At 41.2% G+C, this 23,679-nt stretch overlaps 1 protein-coding gene and 1 long non-coding RNA gene across 2 annotated transcripts in view; both read left to right on the top strand.

Moving 5' to 3' along the window:
• Positions 1-18,587, top strand: part of LOC112249157 (synaptic vesicle membrane protein VAT-1 homolog-like) — a 38,716-nt gene extending 20,129 nt beyond the window's left edge. The window contains exons 8-9 of the mRNA XM_042321026.1: positions 13,105-13,188; positions 16,142-18,587. Coding sequence (XP_042176960.1) covers positions 13,105-13,188; positions 16,142-16,240 — 183 coding nt within the window. The 3' untranslated portion in view covers positions 16,241-18,587. The remainder of the gene's footprint in view (positions 1-13,104; positions 13,189-16,141) is intronic.
• A 1,523-nt stretch (positions 18,588-20,110) lies between these two features.
• LOC112249754 lies at positions 20,111-23,678 on the top strand. Its single transcript, XR_002953420.2, has 3 exons — positions 20,111-20,442; positions 20,554-20,640; positions 23,260-23,678. It is a non-coding gene; the product is annotated as an uncharacterized LOC112249754 (long non-coding RNA).
• The last annotated feature ends 1 nt before the right edge of the window (position 23,679 follows it).

Raw genomic sequence — 23,679 nt, 5'->3', positions numbered from 1 at the left:
TAAACATGTGAAATGATAGACGTTAATGTTATTCAGCCGTGTGCAGTCCAACTGATTTGCAGAGATGAATTGAACAACATGTAAATGGCTGTAAATAACTAGATAATAACACTGTGATTCCTAAACACTATTCACTTTGATTAATCTATTTTGAAACTTTTTTCCTTATATGCACAGCATTGGAAATGTACATTTCTGTGTCGCTTGACTGAGTGGACTATTTTCTTCTGCATTGTTAAAAGTGTCAAGTCAAGATATCTCCATCACAGCACACTGAGTTTCCTTCAGGTGATCGACGGGAGCTTGTGAATTTTCTAATTATAATTGTAGTACATCATCATTTCCAGAATAATGACAGTTTCTCTTTTGCTCCATTAAGAAGTCTGAAATGCTGTCACTTTTGTTGGTTTGTAATGCACTTCTATTTTATTGTGGCTATTAGCAGTCCTTTGGGTATTTTCAATCCACAGATGTGGTAGACATTTTTAGATGGGATCTGTTTATTTCTGCTGACAACATCCCAATTTGAAGACTATTAGACATTCATCCTTCATATTGTAAGTACATTTTCAAAAAGACAAACTTAGTACAGTACTGAAGGGGTAAGCTATCTTTTCTATATGCACTTACTGAGTTTGAAGGTAGGCCTTGAAATACATCCACAGGTACACCTCCAATTGACTTAAATGATGTCAATTAGCCTATCAGAAGCTTCTAAAGCCATGACATCATTTTCTGGGATTTTTCAAGCTGTTTAAAGGCACAGTCAACTTAGTGTATGTAAGCTTCTGACCCACTGGAATTGTTATACAGTGAATTTTAAGTGAAATAATCTGTAAACAATTGTTGGAAAAATTACTTGTGTCATGCACAAAGTAGATGTCCTAACCGACTTGCCAAAACTATAGTTTGTCAACAAGACATTTGTGGAGTGGTTGAAAAACAAGTTTTAATGACTCCAGCCTCAGTGTATGTAAATTTCCGACTTCAACTGTATATATAAAAACATGTTTTTACTTTGTCAGTATGGGGTATTGTGTGTAGATGGTGTGAAAAAAAGTGCAATTTAATCCTTTTTGAATTTAGGCTTTTACAAGAACATGTGGAGTAAGTCAAGGGATATGAATACTTTCTCAAGGCACTGTATTTAACAGGAACATATGCTTTGCCCTCTTACTAGCACACCATAGAACAGCAGTGTTGCCAAATTCAATGAAAACCTGCTTTTGTTGTTGTGGGACAATGATCTGAAAAGAACTTGGCCACACTGGCCACCATAAACACATTAAAGGTTTTGGGAACCCACATCCATCTTCTCAATGTCAGCATTTTCTTTTCAGTTTTTAGATTCACTCAAGCTCACATGGTGACAAGATTCTGTTATTTGGTGGCAAAAAGGAAGGTCTTTTTTGCATGATGAAAAAATATTTTCCATTATAAAGCATTTGTAACACAGGTCTATTGATGCTATGGCTTTGGTTACCTCTCTTGCTCTCAAGCAATATTCTATGCTACAAACATCTGTTGTGGACAAATTCTTACACATGGACATTCAAAGTGAATCTTAAATTAATCATTGTTTATTGTCAGCGTGCTGGAGAGGTTCCAACTAACTCAATGCACCATAGAACACATTTCTGTCAGAAGCTCTTCCTGGGCAGTCCCAGTAGTTCTCTTATGTACGGCTATACACAGACAAGTTATATTTGCATGATTTAGCATAATTCATGAATCATTACCATTTTGTTTCATTCATGTGACCTACCAACACCTCACGAGGCTTCTCCTCTCTAAGCTGAGACCTGGAAATGGAGATCTCGTTTGTTCGTTCTCAAAACAACGTCTGGGCGTACTTCCAAATTGTAGCTACTGATAAGAGGCGGATTTGTTCAGTCAACCACTTGCATGAACACAGAAATTGGTTAATAGAACACAGAAATGAGTTATAAGCACAAACATTAAAATTCCCATTACACAGCTCTGCCTGAACTTGCTATAATATGACTGACAATGTAATCGTTTTCTCCAGACCTTCAGAATTTCTGCCATTCCTGTCATTTGGGGTCTTGTCAATGTTGGATGCTACTAGAAGTTGTGACAGTAGCTGTCTGCCTAGAGATCAATATCCTGTGTGAGGCTGGTGTGGGATGCCTTGGCCTTTTCCTGCTGTAGGAGGAAGATCTGTTCATTAACTAGCTGCCCACATTCATCAGAGCACCGCTCTCTGCTAAACATTCAGATTGCGGCCGCCTGCTAAAGAATGTCAAGTCATTTATCAAACCTGACGATGCGTTTTCGGAAAAGGCCTTCTGATCCTCGTAGGCTTGGCACTCACCGGTACAACACATTACAGTACTACTGCTGGCATGGTCTCAGAAAGGAATTACAAGATATGACTGTTTAACATCACATGGATACCACCGGGATGCAGCCATACCTGGTTGTGTAAGCAGAAGCTTTTCTGTACATTTTCCCAGTGAGTTCTGTGAAATCCATTTTGAAGTTATTTTTGTGGTTTGAACACGTCACAGTTGGTGAAATGAGTTGTGTAATTGTCAGCAGTTGTGGGAGGACTGATACTGTAGCTGTCTGTGGAGCTCTCTGTGTTGTCTTGGGAGGATGTCGTGCAGCATGTGAGATTCTGCTTTGTATGAGTGTGAGAGAGAGAGAGAGAGAGAGAGGTGTGTTTATGAGATGTTTTGTCTTTTTCCTGGGAACCCTGTGCTCTGCTGTTGTCAGTGAAATGCAGGGTATTCTCTGTAAGCACAGCCCATGAAGAGCCTCATTAAAGGGAAGTGGGGTGGCGAGCCTGGGGCAAAGACTCCCGTTGCTTGTGTGTGTGGGATGAGAATTCAGGGGGCGTTGGTTCATGTAAATGCTGAGCCTGGAAAACGATTCTCGCCTGGCTGGAGAGGGTGGAGGGCGTGTCTTTAGGATGGAATGAAGGAGAGGTTGCCTGGATACCCATGCAGCATTGCCTGTGTAACAGGGCTATATTGGTGATTACCCTTGCCACTTTATTGTTAAGCCAATGGGTTTTTGGTTTTAGTTTTGTCTTGCCTTCACATACTCAACATGGCATCTTATTGGCTGGTTTGCGTGGCTTGCTTTAAATGGGTTGGTGTTTCAGTTAGAATCGTCCCAGTGAAAAAACACCAAACCAGCGGTAAGTTGTTGGTTGCAAAGCACTGTACGTCAAAAGTGATTTTTATACTTACAAATGATGATTTGAATGTACAATTTATATAGATTTGTTTGAAAATGTTATTAGAACATCACACAAGATGCAGCATTTTTGTGCATATTTGTTGTGCATTTTGTTGTAGAGAATTCCAGCTAAAGCCAGCTAGCAACTTACTGTGTCTGGTAGAGGGGGGGCTCGTATATTTTGTACAGTGCGCGAGTGCAGAGTTGGATGGTGAGCCGTGCATTGCATGACGTGCAATTTTGTGCTGTTTATCAGAATAAATCTCCCATGACTGGTGCTACAAGTTGGAGTTCGTGTCGATGATTGATTGTACACAACGCAATAAGAGTACTGTTACAGTGGTGACGGTTCTTCTAGATCGGATCATCCTTCGCTGGATTTCCATCTCAGAACTTCGCGGTGGTTGCCGTTCGAGAATCAGATAAGACGTTGCTGGTGCAGTTTATGGCGATATCACATTTCGCCACAGAGGACGCAACTACGTTTTTTTTCCTTTACTGATATTGATGATTTCTCTGATTGAGACTATCTTTATTGATTGGGACTTTCTCTTCACGGACAAACAATATAACTTTTGTGTTACTTGTTTATTTGCATTTCTAACGTACATATGATATAACTAGGGTGAGTTTTACCAATGTACTCGATAATAGGTTACATTGTGACATTCATTTCTTACATTTTTTTGACATATTCTGCTATTTGCATTTTTGTTTTAGTGTGTTTATTTCCCAATATTAAGATGGAAGGTGTTGGGAGAGGTAGGGGTTTCCTGACATTTAATCTGTCACTATCTGTTGGTAGGGGTTCAGCCAAAATTCCAGTTGCTTCTACACCTATGCCTAAACTGGATGGTTTTGGGAGTTTTGATGATAGTTTCCTCATGGAAACGCCCAAGGATGTGAATGAAAGAGGTTTGCCAAATACACAGAGTGGGGAAGGTCTCCATGGATTTCATAGAAGACATTGTGCAGCAGATTGGTCATTCCATTGGGGAGAACATTGCCTCCTGTTTGGAGTCAAAAGCAATTGTTGGACATGTTGGGGACAATGTTTGATATTAGGGAGCCGGTGTACTTTAGGGGGGATGGCTCTGAAAAGTGCACAGTGCATGACTGGGAGGATATGGTCATAGTTTACATGCGTAAGAGGGGCGTATCTGTGATGGACCAAGCAGATGAGGTTATGGGCAGGCTTATGGGAAAGGCCCGCATTGTTGTTAAAGTGGGCATACGCAGCAATCCCTCTGTTGATTTATCTAAAGTCCCATCTTTGACATACTGAAACAACATTTTAGTGACACTTATTTTTCAAGCATGCCCCCCCGCTGTCTTTTATGCCACATTACCTCTGACTGATGAACAACAATTCGACTATTGGCTCAAACTAAACAGGGCTATGGAGGTTGCTGAAGATTGTCTAAAGAGACAGAAACAAGTGTTGAAGACCCATCTCGTGAGCTCACAGTCATGTTCATCAGACATTGCCCTAACGCCGAACTGTCGCTTATCTTTAAGTGCAAGCCAATACAGCAGTGAACCTCTGCAGATGTTCATGAGAGGTTAGATGAATACAGGAGGGAGGTGAGGTACTCTCACTTATCTAAGGTGACCTCAGCCATCGCAACAATGAAGCAGGAAGTTGGTGCTGTCATGGGAAGGGCCCATGTGACCACTCACCATGCCTGCTGTGAGGCTCCACATGGAATCACCTAATGCGTTGCCTTCCCCAGCCCAGGCTACTCATGGCTCAGCTGAGCCGATGGAACATAACCTTGCAATGCTGGAGCGTGTGCTGGAGCAGAGGCCATAGCAGTCTAACTGTCAGTTCCAAAAAGGGAATAGGAGCAAATTGAGGTCTAATGGGCCATGTGAAGTGTGTGGGGATGCTGGACACGATACTTACTTTCACTGCAGGGCCAATCACCTCTGCTTTTTTTGTCATGTAGCTGGCCACGCACGCTCTCAGTGCCCCAAGGCCGCAGCTCTGAGCACAGCTGGTGGAGTTCCTAAAGTAATCACTGCTCAGCTCCCGGAAAACTAGTACGCTTGCATGTAGAAGGGGAGAGTGTTAGGCCTTTTGTCCCCATCAGTGAGAGCTGTTGATTTGGAGTCTGTATATAAAAGTGTTTGAGACGAAATTGAGACTGAGAAGAGCATCATAATACAGAACACGCAGAGACTTTCCCCATATGATAATTTTTTCTATGCCAATGTGTTAATAGGAGGAGAAGTGTAAGTGAGAGCTATGCTTGTCAGTGGGTCCATGGCTTGTACCTTGAGCTCTAGGGTCTTACCTAAACTTTTGCATGCAGGAGTGTTGAAAAGTCCATCATTGAGACCTACAGAGATAGTCTTGGTTGGTTGTGGTGGGTTGAAGACCAGGCCTTTGGGAGTATGTGAGCTGGAGATGGAGTTGTACGGCTGTAGAGTTGCCGTGCCTACACTGGTGGTTGAGGGCCAGAGTGTTGACCTCATCTTGGGCAGCAATCTTGGGTCTCTCATCTTGGGTCTTCTAAAGACCTTCATTTGCCACCTGAAGACTAATTGAGATCTCTGGAAGAGGGTTTATACTCCAGTGTGTGACAGGGGTGAGGATAGCAAGCTAATCAACATGATGGCTAATGTGGAGAGATGGAGGGACAGTGAAGTACGAAACGCCATTCTAGCCGATGTCTTTCCTTGCATGGCTCTAGAGGACTTTAATGGTTTGTGTGTGAATGATGATTCATCAGCAGCTTTACAGCAGCAAGTGCAGAGAATGGCTGATATACTCACTGACTGCCAAGATGACTTGACTCTAACTGATGACGGTTCCAGCCGACTTGACGGACCTGACAGTTCAAGCAGTCCTGGGGTCTTACGTGACGTCATCCTGGTTTGGCCGGGGTAGACTGTCATTGTGAATAAGAATTTGTTCTTAACTGACTTGCCTAGTTAAATAAAGGTTACAAACACCACACTGACCAAAAAGTTATTTTGTTGGCATTTACGTATGTCCCCATTACCAGTAAAACATAATTAAAACCTATTTTTTTCACTTACTTGCTGTGCTGTTTTGTTGTTCATTTGTTCAGTCGTTTCATTCTCAACCAGGATTTCAATGGAACACCGTTTGGGTCTTTGCTATGGAACGTCATTTGGATTTTTGCGTGTCAAAAAAGATACTGTTTAACATGATTTGACATGTCAAATAACACTATGCTTGTTGACCAATCAAACCAAAAATTCCACTATTGTGCCGAATCCTTATTGTGGCTAGCTTCACAACACATAACCTGGTCCAGTCGAGCCTCACTTGCCAGATGAAGCTAGCTGGCTGCTTATAATGTTAGTTTTGGGAAACAGGGTTAAGTAGCTGGCTAGCTGTTTATTTTCATTGAACTGAAGTTCAATTTCAATAGGCGAACAACAAGTGGCAACCTAGCTAATACTTACTCACAAGGATTCCTAAATCATTGATAAGAATAATGAAAATTACTGCAGTTTCTACTGTTCATTGTTTTCAGGCTGGTTGTATTGGTGCTAGCTAGGTACCAGGCTAAAGCTAGCTACCCCAGAAGTTGTGGTCGAACATATTCTGCTTTATTACCAAAGCGGTATTGAAAACACATCATTCGTGGCTGGTGTTTTCTTGTTTGCAGACTTTTTTTTACAGCTTTGACAGTGCTACTGTATCTTTTTTTGACACGCAAAGACCCAAATGGCGTTCCATAGTATGTATGTCGTGAAGCTAATAGCAGTGACGCTATTACTGTGTAACTCCGGTAGGGCAACATCTGAAAACTAGCTCACTTGGTAGTGTGTACCGGTGCTCAACATCACCCACGACAGAGAATGGTTGATTGCCAAGGGAAATTTTCTTATTCTTTCAAATGACTGCTTGACTTGTTGACTGCTCGATCCACACAGCAGACATTGTGGGCTAAGTTAGGAACGCTGTGTTGCACGTGTAGTGCAAAATTTTACGTGGCGTCATTACGTCATGTATCTATGTTATATAGGTATGCACGTCAGCTTTGACATCGGTTTTGCACATTGGCGTTAAACTAGACATCGGCCGATACCGATGTTGGCGATTTTAGCTAATATCGCCCGATTCCGATATGTTCACCGATATATTGTGCATCCCTACTTGACATACATCCTGACCAAAGCAAAGTTCGATGCTTGTGAACAGAGATGGGTCGCCAAGCTGGCATCGTATGAGTTTGACATCAAGTACATCCCTAGGCCCAAAATTATTTTTTGCAGATGCTTTGAGCAGAGAGCCCTTCGTATGACCCAGTGCACTCCATCGCCTGACAAGGGTCCCGTACGAGGCCTTACTAGCTGGAGCTAACGCTGTGCGCACAGACAGAGTGCAAGACATGTTTCGCTGGTCCAACCACCCCTTTGACAAAGCCTATGACTCCAATGACGTGGTCATTAGCTGCCAGGCTTCTGTTGACCCCCCATCTGGTGCTTTATCAAGACATGAAGTTGCAGCTGTTCTTCATTCACACAGGTGTTGGGTGGCTGAGATTGGCCCACATGCACTGCTGTTGCCACAGCTTCCGCAGCCTGTTATGCCATCAGAGCAGACCAATGTCGGTGTTCTGCCACACAACCTACTGATGAATAAGCAGCGTGATGACAATGTGATGAGCAGAGTGATCTTCTTTGTGGAAAGGGGGAGAAGACCATCTCGGAGAGATTGTGCCCACGAGAGTGTTGAGGTTTTGTGTCTTCTCAGAAGTTGGGACAAGTTGACCATGAAGATGGGTGTACTGTATCGTGTTTCGAAGAATGTGGTTACAAAGAGGAAAATGTATCTGTATGTGGTTCCAGCCTCCATGAAAGCAATGGTGTTGAAGGGTGTCCATGATGAAGCTGGCCACCAGGGCCAACAGAGAACAGTCTACCTGACAAGACAGAGGTTTTTCTGGCATGGCCTGGAGAGGGAGGTAAAGGAATATGTGAAGTGCTGCAGGAGATGCGTCGTGAGCTAAACTCCCGGTCCGGAAGCAAGAGCTCCTCTTGAGAGCATAATAATAACTGAGCTTCTTGAACTAGGGTGCATAGATTTTTGGTCTGCAGAAGATTCTTCAAGCAAGTCCCTGCATGTGCTTGTTGTTACTGACCACTTTACCAAATTGGTTCATGCCTTCTTGTGTCCGAACCAGCTAAGTCTAGCTCATCAGTTGTGTAACAACTATTTCTGTGTCTACGGGATTCCTCGCCGTATACACCCAGATCAGGGAGCCAACTTTTAGAGCGCTCTAATAGCCAAACTGTTGAGTGTTGCAGGTGTTCAGAAGTCTCACACCACACCGTACCATCCGATGGGGAATATTGGAGTATTGGAGGAATATTGGCTACAAGTTGGAGTTCATGTCGATGATTGATTGTACACAACGCAAGAACAGTACTGTTACACCTATCTAACCTGGAGTGTCTTGACCAATTAGGGTGTAATCGGGATCCAGACAGGGAGTACAGTAGGGGTTCACCACTTCAACTATGACAGACAAAATGAGAAAGAAATCCAGAACATCACATTGTAGGATTTTTAATTAATTTATTTGCAAATTATGGTGGAAAATAAGTATTGTGTGTGAAAACCTTGTTATTGACCAAATACTTATTTTCCACCATCATTTGCAAATAAATTCATAAAAAATCCTACAATGTGATTTTCTGGATTTTTTTTCTCATTTTGTCTGTCATAGTTGAAGTGTACCTATGAGGAAAATGACAGGCCTCTCTCATCTTTTTAAGTGGGAGAACTTGCACAATTGGTGGCTGACTAAATACTTTTTTGCCCCACTGTATATGCCTGCTTCACAATTTACCCCCCACCAACTCTCCAACCAGCCACAATTCTCCATCATTGTTAATTAACATCACATTAACAGTCCCTGACCTATTTCTGCTTTAGGCTTGGATTACGTAATTTCTTTTAGCTAAAGAATGTTTTGGAAACAATGGGATCCAGACAAAGAGGTACATTGTCTGTGTGTACCATGGTAATGAGAACAGTGATATAGGCCATCCACGGTCATCATCTCTGAGGGATTGAACTATTCCCATGTAGTGATTATGTAGATCCCCATGAGTTTTAATGAGCAAAATCAGATTACCCTTTTCATTACCCTTTTCCATGAAACCCCTCTACCTTCCATCACGCCAGCAGTTATTGAATGACTTTATAATATACATGATTTCCATTGCAGTAACTCTGATAACGGCTTTGAACACAGGAACAGACACTGACACAGACTGCTGGTTCACAGTCTGGATTATGTTGTTCTGGTTTCATGCTTGAGTTCCTTCCACCCTCCACAGCCCATGAAAAGACTCAATGCCCTTAAGCCTTCAGCATGCTTTGGTTCGGCCGCAAGGCGAACTGAACGAGTGTGCTTGAATACTCCTTTAAAAGACCTTAGTTTGAAAAATGAGAAAAAAATTGTCAATACTATGGTTTGTCCATCTTGAGACGCCGTAGCCATTATACACTTCCTCAAAATAGTCCGAATTATTTTGAATGTTTTTGCCAAGGAGCTCTTAGTTGCCTAATTTTACATCTAACTAAGATGTTTAGTTCAGTATTTCTCAAGTGAAAAAGTGTGAATAAAAACGATTAATCTCTCATTCAATTAAGTGTTTGTTGTCATTCAAGAATCCCTACTGTTGACCAATCATCAACAAAGGGGCATAGACTTCGGCTACTGACAAGATATTTTTTGAGAGCACGAACAGGCGAAAAAACCCTTGCCAATGACCAAAAATGAACAAAAACATCACAAAATGTTGTCCAAATATATGCACAAACTGTTTCGGATAGGAAGCAGGTGGACACCAAAAATCTAAATCTTCTTTAACAAAGGAACCTAAAGATGAAGAGATGGGGGGGTGGAGATGAGTTGGGGGATAGATTAACCATGTAAGGTATCACAACCAAACTAACACAACTTTCTCAACATTGAAAGTAATTCTGTTTGCAGTGGCTTATAGGAAAATGCTTAGGCAATATTTGTCAGAAATGGAGGGATCTACTGAATCACAGTAAATTTATAACCTCACAAGGCTGTATTTATGATCCTACTTTTTCCCGTAACATTGTTTATTTACTAACATCATAATTTATGTATGGACAGAGATGGGTTCACCTACCTGGTAGAAATGCTTTTTTCATGGTGTATCTACTGAATACTGTCTGGATAGCACTCCACTTAGATATCCCAAGGCTAAAAATATTTGCCTTTCAAACTGGATAAAATGGACATTTTAGATTATATATTTTTTAAATCAGTTTTTAGTCTTAAGGTGAAAGAAAATGAAATAGTTATTGTTCCAACTGGTAAATCCGGAGAAATAACATGGGGATTAGATCTAATTCCACAACCCACCACCCATCAGGTTGGAGTGGCTCACAGCTGCCAGTACTAAAGCAGCCGGTCTCCAGTTTGAGCCACTGGTACTTAGGTTCCTGGACATTGAAAACTACATTTTAACAAGCTATTGTACACTGGGTCTATTCTGTGCGGCTGAAGTTGGTGTATATAAGCATGTATTAGATTTAAGGTGAACATTATGAATGGTAATTATTCACATGCTGATAATTGTTTACCTCCAGGGAGGGATGTGACTCGGGGCTCTACGCTGACCTTTTTTTTACAGGGAGCACGTGTGTGCCTAAGTTGAAACATTTTGGAGCACAAAGAAATTTAAGAACCCAATGAAAAATATTTGAGGTAACAAGCTGTTTTCTTTGTAATAATGGTGCAAGCGTATCCTCCATGGCAACAGGGCCTGCAGTACAGTGAAGGAATCATTGCAACAATTATCATCTTTATTCTAAGCGCACTGGTGCTCCTAAATTAAAATTCCAGGTCGCACGGCAAAATATTTAGGTACTTATGCAAGGAAAATGGTCGCACTGTAGAGCCCTGTGACGCATGTTTTCCATTGCAGAGTGCATCATGTTGAATTACAGCACCACTGGATTCTTGGTCCACTCCTTTTCCTAATTGTGTTCTCAAGTGACTTTCTGGTAATGCAAACACTACTGCCATTAGAAATGACCAGGGATGAATTAAAGGAAACTAGAGATCTATCCAACCCCGAGGGGAATGAAACAAAACACAACATCTGCTCAATGGATTTCGGAATCATTGTAGAAATGTTACCACTGATACATTTCCATTTACGAAAGATATTACAGTAATGTAATGGGTGCCTACTCATGACTCTAAATGTCTTCCTTTCAAAACACTCAAAGGCAATTGCTCCATTATACGGCTATGACTTTGAAAATGCACCGTGCCTTGAAAGATGCAAAATATATATTTTGAACTGCTCTCTCAGCGTTTTATTGTGCTCGTCTGGAAATGGACTGCTGTAAATGGATTCATTCTGCAGTAATCACACTGAGTACACAGGCAATATCTCTGAGATGCATCAGGGTAGACTGGTCTGAGATATCCCTTCTCTGCTCTACGCAGCAACAGGTGATAGGGAGCATGGGGAGTTTACAGTCAGGGCACGGTGTGGTGTACTTTGAGCACTGAAACATTGGGATTGGTGAAAAGTCACCACATAGAACAAAGAGTATGGAGGCAGAGATGCAACTTTAAAATGGAGTCTGACAGTAAGGTAAAAAATACATGGAAAGACAGCCCTAAAGTGGTCTCCAGTGGCATTGACTTAGAGGAGGTAATCAATATAGGTTATCTCATCATGGTATGTGAAATGGTGTGATGAAAAGTATTTGCATTGCAGAGTTGACCCCTAGAAGTAAGAGGAATACACTTGCAGCACTTTTTTTAGGTGGGTGGGGAGCAGTTCCAATCATCTGTAATTGTCATAAGCTCTGACGGAGGGTTTGGGTATTGACTGAGTCTGGCTAGATGAAGGACAGGGACGCTAATCTTCACCGGCCATGTATATCAATTCAGAAAAGCCACCAGACCACGTCACGCAATATGCAAAATATAGTATTCTAGAAATGACACATTTTTCAGTCCTGTGAAATGGTGTGATGATTGTCATGCTTTGGGCACATCCTGGCTGTCTTAAATGTGTGCTGGCTCTGATGACTGACTGAATGATTATACAGTGACCTGCACTGATTTATTTGAGAGAGAATCAATGTGTGCTTCAGAGTCACTGTCTCTGGGAAGTGTAATGCTTGACCTCTCACTTCCACCCAGCTGAATGAACAGGCAGTAACCTTTTAAAACATGACCTTCAGCTTAGCACATGTAGCAACTGTTCCACTCAGATAATAACACTCTGATCATTCTAAATGAGAGCGTGTACTAACACTGATCATATGATTGGTAGAGTTTGGAATCCGAACACCAATTAGTTGTGGTTGTTGAGTGTAATTTGTTGGGCTGTGTATGAAGATTGTACTATGGCTAACCCTGTAAAACAACACATTTCACTGCACCAATATCGTTTTTTAAACACTGTTAAACGTTGTTAGGCAGGCTATTTGCACACTATAATAGCATTCAGTTCTGAAGACAATGTGGACTAGGATTTAAGAATGGGATTTTTAGCTGGCTCCTATTGTAAGAGTTTGGATGGAAGATGCTAAATTTAGATTTGAAGTTGCTGTGAAGAGAAGTGCAAACCCTTATCACCCCGATTGCAAGTCAACTCCTCTGTGCACATATGTCACACTCTGTCGCTATGTTTTTCCTGGGCTTGCTGTGTCACCACTGCCACCTAATGTGCAGTGCCTAAAACTGCATGCACTCTATTCAGAAAGTCACATACAGCTCCCAAACAAAATCACAAGCTGTATTTTGGGGGATCGAATGTCTAAACTATATGGTATATATTGTTATTACTGACATTGATTTTATGTGACAGTCAGTGTTTGGTCTTATTGTGTTTGTACCCCAGGTAAAAGAAGCCATGCAGAGGATCCACGACAGAGGCAACATAGGAAAGCTAATCCTGGATGTGGAGAAGTCTCCCACTCCTTTGGTAAGTACACAACCCTGACCTTTTTTTCTACAAGAATAAGTTATTTATAAGTGGTATAAAACTGCACATGCATTCAACAAGTTTGAAAAACCTTGAGGAAAAAGGAAATGATTAAATAGCATCATGACTCACCAGTGAGTAATTTATCCCTAGAGAACTCTTGGCCAAATCAACACAGGTTGAGGTTCCTAGACAGCACTAAGTCTGATAACAATGAATATATCTTCCAATGGCACTGGTTTCTATGGTGACCCATGAATATCAGCATCCCCATTTGGAGCAGCAAACATAAGAAACAAAAGCCTGAGCAGTGTTGACAAAATGTTGATTCAATGTCGATATGTTTAAAGTAACTGTCCAGTAAAACCCCATCTCAAACTCTTTGAATGTTTGTTTTTTATGCTTGAAATTTGCTTGGCCCTTATGTGATTGGTCCAGCAGCTTTAGTCTTTTTTATGTTTTTATTCTCCAGTGGGGAGAAGGATCAGTCTTGAGATAGTGGGAGGCACGTGCTCAGGAATGCACACTCACTGCACACAAGCAAGATAACTAGCAAGCCAAGCAATCCACAACTGGTGTTAGCAAAAAGAACAATGCCCATGCAACAACTATCTCGCCTGTCACTTCTATTTCAAATCATGTGGTTTGTATAGGGTGACCACATTTAAAATACCCAAATGCGAGACAACAGGATGATTTTCGGGACATTCGCGGGACAGTTGCCTTCGTGAATAAAAACATTTAGCAGCATGTCCCCGTCCCAGATGTAGCCTATTGAATATCATTATAGAATATGCATAAAATGCATCCTCCAATTGCAGCATCTACCTATGGCCACACCTATTGTCTCAAGAAACATTTATATTTTTAATACCCTCAAGCACCAAGTTAGGCATACCTCATTTCAAAATAGGCCATGGCTTCATAACTGTCAATCATGAATATTCTTCACATTTTACAAGTGAAATGTCCAAACTGCGTCTGCATGCCGATCATTTGATCTCAATCAGTTTCATGGGAATATGCATTTAGATCTTCTTGAATTCCTATTTCGTGGGCAAATTAGAGCAGATGGTGTTAAACTTTATAGCCTTCCTGCATTTAATTTTTTTCAATCATAGCACATTCTGGTGCTGTTGAGCTTTGGCCCCCTGATCATTTTTGGCCACTATTCAGCTTGCCATCACTTCATTTCTCATGAGATTTGAGGTTTTTTTTGGTGTAAAAGTAACATTATACTATGCTATTATATTTGGTTTTGTTATGTAGAATACTAACCCACTGGCACACACTGGTTAAATCAATGTTGTTTCCACGTCATTTCAATGAAATGAATTGCCGTCTGTGCCCAGTGACAATGAATCATTATGTGATCTTCCAAGACATTGATTCAGCTTTGATCTAACATTACTAAATGAGCACAATTGTGAGAAGTAGCAGTGGCAGCACTACACCAAACAAGTAATTGAAGCGCACCTATTCTACTATTTTGCCTTGAGCAAAATTTGGTGATGCAAAAACGAAAAACTACATGTGTGGTTGTGGTTGTTTTATGAAAATCTGGGAATATTTGGCCAATAAAATATTTTTGGTTGGTAAAATAGTTAGGAAGGGAGACTTCTAAAATGGGATTTAGTGAAGCAGTAGCAGATAATGTTTATTGCGCAACTAATGAGCATGAAGACCCTCACAAATTTGGAAATTACTTTATCTTTCAGTCTAATACGGGTATTTACTTTCGTAGCTCTTTTTCAGAAGAATGCTTTTTGTAAATAGTTAGGCCTGCCTGTCCTCTCCAAGTTTAGCTAGAATTTAGCCCGAAAGGATTTGAGAAATTCGATTGGTTGACCATAGGCCTATGACATAAATCTACATCTTGTCTTTCGCAGAATATCAGATCTCAACAACTATTGGAGTGTTTAGCATCACCAGTAGGCTACCCCATTCTTATGATTTATATATATTTTTTTTTCATACGCGAAAAGTGAGAGACAGGTTGGAACGAATCAACAAAAAAAATCTAAATTAGTGTTGTTTCAATTAGTTAATAAAATGTATAACATAATTGTTTGGTTGTGGGACGTGGGAAAAAGGGCCAAACTGCAGGATTGACCTGCAGAATCCGGGACATGTGGTCACCCTAGGTTAGAGTAGGGCTGCTGGATGTTTAGAAGCAGTTAGCATGCTAATGCTAGCTATCGATGCAAAATTAGCCAGCTGGCTAACCAACAAGAAATCAAGTCAAAGCAGATCCTCCACACAACAACCATCTCACAATTTCCTTCTATTTTAAATCATGTGGTTTGCAGTTAAAAGTTTTAGGTCAAGAGGAAACCTAGTTAGCTGTTGTTGAGTGATAAAGATAGCAGCAGCCAGTAGCTAACTAGCTAACGTTATTTAGGTTCCTAACAACAAAAATATCAGGAATATAATGACAAAGCAAAGGACAGAAACGACTAATACTTGTGAAATAATCACTGTGCATTTATTCATTTATTGCTGTTATAGTAAAGTGCCCTAGTAGTTTTATTGTGCATTTCGAAATCCTGAATCTGTCCAGACTATTTGAACCAGGTTCAGGCAATCTACCCCAGTACCTCCACGTGGGAACTAATTTGAATATCCAAGTGTCTCATTGGCTGAGTCTCATTGGCTGAGCTGTCAAATCATTTTTTTTTTTTACCAGTATTGGCCCAAACCACTCTGTTGTTTCTGAACTGGCCAAGCAGGGACACATCCTCAATTCTATATACATTTTTTAAAATTAATAATCTATTTAATTCAGATTGTCATTAATTGTAATATTTCATAAAAAATCTGGAACACTGGACGGATACATGAATATTTGAATTCTTTGTTCCTCAACTTTGAATGTTTTCTTATAGATACAGTTGATACAGTACACTCCATTCTGTATTTGTAGAAATTACAATGTGTTCTGTATTCTGTGTAGATGGCCAGTGACAGCACAGAGACCAGTGAGGCTGGTGAGGAGGAGGAGGAACATGAAGGGGACAATGACAACAAGGAGCGCATGCCTTTCATCCAGTAGGCCCAGGTACGGCACCACAACTGGCCTGGACACCTCAAAGGAAAGAGGTGGAGCGGGGGATTAGTTCCATAACAGATGACTCCACAACTCGAACTACGCACAGTGAACTCAAACTGTTGTACTGTATGTGAGTGTATGTTTGTGTGCGTGTGTGTGGGTCTGTTGTCTTTGTGTCTTTTATTATGTAAGATGTTTGAAAGACATGAAAACTCATAAGACACTGGTTGTCAAAGTTGCCAATCAGCTAAAGTGCCATTCACTATCCAGTATTATGATGAGCATTGTGTTGCTGACCAAATGATGTTCAGAGATGCTAAGACCTATCTGCAGCCTCAGTGTTGTTCATTGTGTTCTATGGCAACCTCAACAAGGGAGCAAAGTAGGAACGGAGTGAATAGGGGGTTGATTATGTTGCTTTTAGGGAAAATACGAGTGTGTGTGATTGAGTGTGAAAGAGAACAGTAAGTGAGTGAGAGTGAACCAGGAACATAAGTGATATTGACCATGGTTGTACTCCTGTCTTGATGGTTGAAACAAGAGGGAAACTAGGAGGGTGGGTGTTAGCGTAAACGTCTCCTCTAAGCTATATTCCCGTTTCTCTTTTACCACTATTATGGTGACTCAAAAGTGAGATTCATTTCAGCTGCTTCATGAACACTAGTCACTCTGATCACCCCATTACCACTGAATACACAGCAAACCCAGAGCAGATTGGCCCTGGGCTATTTACCTCCACCTGCTGCAGTGAGTCTATCAAAACCACTCTCTGAGATCGTTTTTCACCCTCCTCCCTCAGGTTATTTTCAGCAGTGTGTGAGCTAGGAGAGAGTATTAGGAAATGCCACTGTAAATGCCTGCTACCATGTTTACCGACACATTAGGGATCCGACCTGCGGTATTGTTATGGGATCACCAGTGCCTTTGAGCTAGAAGTCTGCAGCAGTCTTGTAGAAGATTTCAGTATTTGAATTGTACCCATTCCACAGACACTCAATTTCATGGTGGTTCTGCCAAATGCCAGGCAGCATTCTGAGTGTGTTTCCTACATTTCTACAACTAATGAAAATAAGAAATATAACGTCAGCTTTTGGTCTCATCCGTAGTCTTCATTTCAGACAAACAATGCAGATAGAAATGGCATGGGGGTCAGGTGATGATGATGATTAACCACACCTGTTTCTGTTTAGTCTGTGTTCTTTATGCATGTGTGTAATAAGTTGTGTTACGTTTACCTGCTGGTGCCTGTGTATAGTGTGCAATGCCTTCCAAATAGAGTGCCACAGAGAGGGAAGACTAAAGACACATTCACTGACAGATGAGCTTTTGGGCCATCAAGAATGGAAGTACTATTGCTGTGGATACCACAGGAGAGGAGTTATTCATATCAGATGTTAACATCTCATGTGAGATCTGGTATGACAACTGCATTGCGCTACTAGTATTATCCATATGGAAAGTTTGAAATTAATCGTCCAACGTACAAAGCTATTTATTCATAAAAATATGAAAATACCATTGATGTATGGAGATGAAAGCTACTGAATCGCCTTGTTATAAACAGTAAATCTAGCTAAGGCAGATGTGTTTCATATAATTGCAAGCTTACATATTACCTTCAGGAGTATTCCCACACCAAAAAGAAAATGTACAGACACAGTATAAACAGCATACAATTTCTTGTAACTTTGTAAGTGAATAGAAAATATGATACATTTTTGTATGTACCCTGCTGTCTGTATGAGAAGAAAGGGCCCAGTTATTACATGGCTGTAGAAGTGATTGGAATGTAGCCAGCTGTGCTTCTCCAAACGAACCACCCACTGGTGAAGAAATACAGTTCCACACATTTCATTGATCTTTCATTTGCCACTCACAACATTCGTATGATCTTTAATTAACTAAGTCACATTAAATGTCACAACATTTTTTTATTCAAATATTTTATTAGCTACGTCACAACATTGCACCTATTTCCTTTCGTGATAGACTTGGCAATGGTGCTGGGAATCAAGTATATTAATGAAGGACAACAGTATATCTAAATGTGAATGTCTCTGGGTTTTCCTGTTAGTCTAGGTCTAGAGTGTAGAGTAACTTGCAGTGTGTCTGTCTGTGTGTTTCCATGGGAGGTCATTATGATGGATAGTCAACTTGCCTTAAAAGTACAAAAAAGAAAGGAAAAAAAGATAAACAAACTATGTAGGTGTGTTTAGTACTGTAGTTGGAACCTGATTACAGACTTATATGAAGATATTGTTTAACTGTATTTGTTGGTATTAGTGGTTTTGTTATGTTATACTGTACGTAGTCCAGTTCTGTTTACATTAATAAATGTATCTGCAGAGCATTCTGGGAAAGCTGTGTGTTTTTCTTGGCCTGTGTCATTTTCAGGTTTTCTCCACAAGCCACCCTGTGAAAGACTCCCTATAATATCACACTTTCATAGGCTGAGGTATTACTCCAAAAATGTACAGTATGAAAAATGATTTAAGCTTTAAATCCATGGTAACTTTCTCACTGTAAATGACTTGCCTGTTAACAACAGTAAATAGACTTTGACCATGGTTACTTTAAGTAGCGCTGCATATTTCTTAGGTTCTTGTCTTATTAGGTCATAAGGATTCAACATGAATGACTGATTTGCATCTCTCCCAATCATATTGAGTCTTGATATTCTCTTATCATCCCTTTTCCACTTATAGCAGTGGGGTATGTACACCTTTATTATGCAATATAAATGAGGTTGGTCCTTTGCTATTTACTGGCAGGCCGGTGGCCTTTCACAATGTCACCACCACAACTTCCTATAAATCAAATACAACTGTGATAACAAATGTTCGGCCTTTTGTCAAGCTCCTATCCCCCCACAGTAATGTAACTCAAATGGGTGACCTTTGTCAATGTCCTATGTGCTATTTATAGCCACTATCATCTAAGCCTGCAGAATGTATCTCTCTGACTGGCATAAACATAATTTATGTAGAAGATATGTTACTGTTTTTATGCTCCAATGCTGTAATCTATTTGAAATATGGATTGCAATCCTTTTATCATTGTGTAGCTAAACCACTTTAACTATGCGGTCATATTGCACCTCTCAACAGCCCTAGACTATTATCTGGATGAGACCAGGGTTCCAGAGTGTTGTTACGACATTGTGATTACTTTTCAATGTTGCTCTTCAGGTTTTGGGAATTCATTCATGCAAATGGTTTCACATAGACATTATATTTACTGTACCATTACATCTAATCACATTCGAAAGGTATCTCTTCATTCATTTTTAAGTGAGGCCACGTGTCTCTGAGACCCCTTTTGGGCATCCTGGCTCTCTCAATCAGACAGCAGAGTTTTTCTTAACACTGCACCCCTCTTCCATCTGATCTGTCTACTCGACAACATCACAGACTAAAAAGAACCTCTGCTGCACCAGAACAGGTAGCTGGACTTTCTCAGCTCTATTAAGCTCCATGTTTTCCATGGTTACCCAACTAAATCGTTGTATTTTTCCCGCACATTTGAATGAGATATAATTAGAGTTGACAAGCAAAATGTCATCATCCTCATAATGTTTTGACGCATTGGAAGACCTATGTATTTGGTCATACAAATTATTTTGGTGACATGGCATATAAAGTAACACATCTCCTCTTAGCCATCTAGGGAGTAACAACATTTCTTTTTCAGGATTAATTTACCGTGGGTCAAATGTATCCATGCACAGGAGAGTTGTGGGAGGTCAGATACAGAAGCTGTCAGATATTCTCATACAGAACGTTCTGTGCAGTATTGCAGTCAATGAATTTACGGCTTGTTTGTGAAATTGGAAAACGCTAAATGAATTGCACCGTGTCCCAAGTAAATATTTATGAATGGGTAGAAACAGGGGCATCATTGTTGTCACCCCCACCCATGGTATTTGATTTCCCCTGACGTTTGAAAAAAACCAAAGTTACATAGTGTCAGCCAATGAGAGGTGAATCACTGCAGGAGCAAACTGGGCCTGTATATAGTGAATTGCCCACAGTGCTTTGGGCTCCTGTGTCAGTGTTAAAAGGTGTGCCCCTTTCTTTTGTCGAAATTAAGTGCAGAGATGGCACGTCTGGTTCTCCCCATCTTTTTGGTTCTCTCTCTCACCTTGCTCCACCAGGGATATAGCCGTCCATCTCGTACCAGGAAAGCAGTGCCAGCATCACAGAGAGGTAACACTCGTCACACACACTAAACTAAACTTCAGTGGCTCTACTATGTTTTTCTGTACATTTTCTCTCTGACATGCCTGCCTGCTTGTCTGTGTTTCTATGGCGATACAGCGGCAGATGAGGATGATGTAAAGTCGCAGCTGGAGAAGCTGTGACAGGAGGTGAACTCCCTGAAGGAGATCTCAGCTCTGCAGACAGGTATGCTGAGCTGGCTGCTCTGTGCGCTCATACGAAGTGCTGCTTTATGGCCAGGAAGGTTTCAAAGAGGGAATGCTTCTCATGGGGAAACAGTGCAGATTTAGCAGTTACTCTATGTTTCTTATGGGTTAGGCAAGTGTATACTGTACCTTTGGTTCATGCACTCTTAGAGAAAAAAAGGTGCTATCTGGACCATAAAAGGGTTATTCGGCTGTCCCCATAGGAAAACCCTTTTAGGTTCCAAGTAGAACCCTTTTGGTTCCAGGTAGAACCCAAAAAATAGGGTTCTCCTGTGGAGAGAGTTGAAGAACCCTTTTGGCAACTCTTTTTCTAATAATGTGGAATGGATGCAGAGAAATTCTGATTTTATATTTCTTATGGTAATTCACACTAACCCCAGACATCAGGTTAGCATACACTTTCATTTGTCATTTACTAATATGCTCAGTCACCAGTAGAGGGCAGGAGTACTCTTACCTTCATCCTCATGCCTCGCAGCAGCAATAATGTTGACAGAGCACTGAGTCATGTGCTGGGGAAGATAATGCCGTGAATTTCTTCGTAAAGGCCTTGGAGCGCATTGCGAAATGTATGATGATGGATATAAAAGTATTATGATGAGACGGGTTCTTTATACAGGGAGGGTGGAAGAACATAGTGTTACTGTCTCATATAGTATGCCTCTGTCTGAGTTCCCTCCCACTGAAAGGGCTTATGTCTTATTTTGGGAACTTGATTTAGGAAACATGTATACAGATGAAAACCTTTGCTTCGTCCTACTAGTCCTCATTATGTCTGAAATTCTATAGATTATAAAATATCAGTGAGACATTATACACCAATATATCATGGAGATATACAGTGGGGAGAACAAGTATTTGATACACTGCCAATTTTGCAGGTTTTCCTACTTACAAAGCATGTAGAGGTCTGTAATTTTTATCATAGGTACACTTCAACTGTGAGAGACGGAATTTAAAACAAAAATCCATTTAAAAAAAAAAAATCACATTATGATTTTCAAGTAATTCATTTGCATTTTATTGCATGACATAAGTATTTGATACATCAGAAAAGCAGAACTTAATATTTAGTACAGAAAATATTTTTAGTACAGAAAATATATTTAGTACAGAAAGTTTGCAATTACAGAGACCATACGTTTCCTGTAGTTCTTGACCAGGTTGTGCACACTGCAGCAGGGATTTTGGCCCACTTCTCCAGATGCTTCAGGTTTCGGGGCTGTCGCTGGGCAATACGGACTTTCAGCTCCCTCCAAAGATTTTCTATTGGGTTCAGGTCTGGAGACTGGCTAGGCCACTCCAGGACCTTGAGATGCTTCTTGCGGAGCCACTCCTTAGTTGCCCTGGCTGTGTGTTTCAGGTCGTCATGCTGGAAGACCCAGCCACGACCTATCTTCAATGCTCTTACTGAGGGAAGGAGGTTGTTGGCCAAGATCTCGCGATACATGGCCCCATCCATCCTCCCCTCAATACGGTGCAGTCGTCCTGTCCCCATTGCAGAAAAGCATCCCCAAATAATGATGTTTCCACCTCCATGCTTCACGGTTGGGATGGTGTTCTTGGGGTTGTACTCATCCTTCTCCTTCCTCCAAACACGGCGAGTGGAGTTTAGACCAAAAAGCTCTATTTTTGTCTCATCAGACCACATGACCTTCTCCCATTCCTCCTCTGGATCATCCAGATGGTCATTGGCAAACTTCAGACGGGCCTGGACATGTACTGGCTTGAGCAGGGGGACCTTGCGTGCGCTGCAGGATTTTAATCCATGACAGCGTTGTGTGTTACTAATGGTTTTCTTTGAGACTGTGGTCCCAGCTCTCTTCAGGTCATTGACCAGGTCCTGCCGTGTAGTTATGGGCTGATCCCTCACCTTCCTCATGATCATTGATGCCCCACGAGGTGAGATCTTGCATGAAGCCCCAGACCGAGGGTGATTGACCGTCATCTTGAACTTCTTCCATTTTCTAATAATTGCGCCAAGCAGCTTGGTGAGCAGCCTTCTCACCAAGCTGCTTGCCTATTGTCCTGTAGTCCATCCCAGCCTTGTGCAGGTCTACAATTTTATCACTGATGTCCTTACACAGCTCTCTGGTCTTGGCCATTGTGGAGAGGTTGGAGTCTGTTTGATTGAGTGTGTGGACAGGTGTCTTTTATACAGGTAACGAGTTCAAACAGGTGCAGTTAATACAGGTAATGAGTGGAGAACAGGAGTGCTTCTTAAAGAAAAACTAACAGGTCTGTGAGAGCCGGAATTCTTACTGGTTAGTAGGTGATCAAATACTTATGTCATGCAATAAAGTGAATTACTTAAAAATCATACAATGTGATTTTCTGGATTTTTGTTTTAGATTCCGTCTCTCACATTTGAAGTGTACCTATGATAAAAATTACAGACCTCTACATGCTTTGTAAGTAGGAAAACCTGCAAAATCGGCAGTGTATCAAATACTTGTTCTCCCCACTGTATATTTCAAATTCTTCAGTAATATTTGAACATGGTAGGTAGGATTATTGACGGAGGAAGTTTAAAGGAGATACATGTACTAAACTGCTTCCCTCTGCTTCTAATTTGTCTCTGTGGTATCAATGCTCACAGGAAGTGTTACCTGACCAGAGGAACCAAGCACTACCATGAGGCCAACGAACACTGCATCACATGGGGTGGAACACTTTCCACTCCACGTGACCTCAATGAAAACAATGTCCTGAGGGACTATGCCAAGAGGTGTGCGCCAGGTACCAAGGAGTTTGGATTGGTGTGACAGACATTGTGAAGGAGGGCCAGTATGTAGACATCAACAGCATGCCCATCAGCTACTTCAACTGGGACAAGACCAACAAGCAGCTCACAGGGACAAAGAGGGAGAGCTGTGTCATGCTCTCACTGGCTGCACAGGGAAAGTGGCATGATGAGGTCTGCCTTGGCAAGAAAAAGTAAATTTGTGAATACCCCATTCCCTAACTTGTGTACCACCATGGAGACCAGATGGTTGTTGACAACCTGATGATCATTTAT

Source organism: Oncorhynchus tshawytscha, linkage group LG04 (assembly GCF_018296145.1).
Source record: "Oncorhynchus tshawytscha isolate Ot180627B linkage group LG04, Otsh_v2.0, whole genome shotgun sequence".
Taxonomy (NCBI): Eukaryota; Metazoa; Chordata; class Actinopteri; order Salmoniformes; family Salmonidae; genus Oncorhynchus; species Oncorhynchus tshawytscha.
Note: the sequence above shows the minus strand (reverse complement) of the source record. Positions and strands in the feature narration are given on the sequence as shown.